This window comes from Hipposideros armiger, unplaced genomic scaffold (genome assembly GCF_001890085.2).
Source record: "Hipposideros armiger isolate ML-2016 unplaced genomic scaffold, ASM189008v1 scaffold_796, whole genome shotgun sequence".
Lineage (NCBI taxonomy): Eukaryota > Metazoa > Chordata > Mammalia > Chiroptera > Hipposideridae > Hipposideros > Hipposideros armiger.
In genome coordinates, this window is record NW_017732146.1 from 213,779 (window position 1) to 215,697 (window position 1,919).

The window sequence follows — 1,919 nt, forward strand, 5'->3', positions numbered from 1 at the left end:
GGGCTGCTTCCAGGAAAATCAAAGGTTGTTTCAGATTTTACAGGGCCTCAGGGACCTCAGAAGCAAGATTGTAACACCATTTCCCCATTTCCCTTTCTACTTATCTCCCTCCATGTCCTAAACATGCCAACAATCTCTCCCTCCTGGCTTATTAACCTGCTCCCCATTCTCTTAAGAGATGTTATTGCGTCTTCTTTGTTCTGCGCAAATGAAAAGGCAAGAGAACACAGTCATGACGGTATTTCATCAGAGCTTATTGCTATTCATATTAAAGTCACTTCACCACGCTCCCTAACCAGTCAAGCAGTACAAAGTGCATCTCGTGCATTGCTCCCTGCCTTTATGTAAATCTGCAGATTACCTGTTATCTAAACAGGACATCTGAAAACAAGCAGTGATCCTGTCACCAAAGTGTATCAGAAAGGGAGCCTATGAGAGAAGCAAAGCTGTTTCGTTGGAGCCCTCAGTCCCAGGGAAGTGTGTTTCACAGCTCTCCGACCTGCTGTAGGACTTCAGCTCTGACTCAGAAGAAGAACGCCTGCCAGAGGAAAGCCACTTAAGACATTTCACAGTTCCCTGGTCAGAGCCAGCCATGACAAGGACTGCTACGTGCATATACCACTTCCTTGTTTTGTGTTGGTATATTTTTCTCAATTATTACATCTCACCAGAAAGAGAGGATCTGCAGAAATCCAAAATCTTTGTAAATGGAGGACGTTGGAAATACTTGACACTCCTTAATCTGGTAAGTCCTTATGGGCATCTCAGAAGCACTCTATTTGTCTATAATATCAGTGCTTCTACATAGATCACCTTTGAATTTTGTTAAATAAAAAATTCCAGTATTTGTCTTCCTTTTCTGTTGTTTTTGAGTTTTGGCTTTCTCTTTTACTTGACAGTTTGCTCTGAGAAGGGCAACTCAGAAGTTATCCATAGCTACATTTTGTGTTGGCTAATTGTTACATGTATTTTTGAAAAGAATCTTATCTTGGAGCTCATCTCAGATGTTCCCAAGTGGGGAACTAAATTAATGGTTTCACCATGAGCTTGACTACAAATGCAGTAGGGATTTTGAACTTTGCTTAGTTAGGGAAGTCTGTGAGGAAGGCAGAATGATGAATGTTGCGTAGGAAGTGCAATTTCCAATGGAGGAATAATGCCATTTTACAGCACACACAGACAAACAGATTTATGTAAGAAAAGCAAACACATTTTGCCACGTTCAGGTTCTACTTCAATTTTTTATAGGCTCAAGGTCCCGTCTTAAAGGACAAATCACAAATGGCTAACACAGATTTTTCAACTATTTACAAACCAATCATACGATTTGATCTCTTCTTGTCCTTCTAGCCCAGCTGACTACATTTTGATGAATGAAGTGTGAATGAATGGGAGAAAACCAGGTTTTTAAAAAATGTGAGAACATATAAAAATATTTTTATCATTAAAAGCTAAAAACAGTACATCCTTTGGGGATGCTTAATGCTTGAATTTTTTTTTTTAAAGATTTTTATTGGGGAATTGGGGAATGGGAACAGCGCTGGGGAGTTGGGGGAAGAGGAACAGACAAGTTGCTGTCGTTTTGTTCTTCAGTCTAGTTGTGGAGGACGTTGCTTCACTGGCCCAAATTGGCACCATCATTGAGCTCTTCCCACATGAGGCAGATCAGTCGCCGGCTTCTGGACGGCCGTTCACTGAGGCTGCTGGCCGCTCACTGCGGCTGCTGGCCCTCACACTGGCTGCTGGCTGCATACGGTAGCCCATGGCAACCCACTGCCACAGGGGCTGCAGCCTACGCCATTGCTGGTGACTCTTGGGAGCCCAGCTCCAGATTGAGCTGTTGTTCAGCATCTTAGCTGTAGAGGGCAGTGTCACTGGCCCTCATATGTGGGATCCGAACCGGGGCCCTCTGGCGTCCC

The 1,919-nt window shown here is 43.5% G+C and overlaps 1 protein-coding gene across 1 annotated transcript in view; it reads left to right on the forward strand.

Moving 5' to 3' along the window:
* Positions 1-315: 315 nt before the first annotated feature.
* Positions 316-1,919, forward strand: part of ADTRP (androgen dependent TFPI regulating protein) — a 79,799-nt gene continuing 78,195 nt past the window's right edge. Inside the window, exon 1 of the mRNA XM_019628477.1 lies at positions 316-745. Coding sequence (XP_019484022.1) covers positions 593-745 — 153 coding nt within the window. The 5' untranslated portion in view covers positions 316-592. The remainder of the gene's footprint in view (positions 746-1,919) is intronic.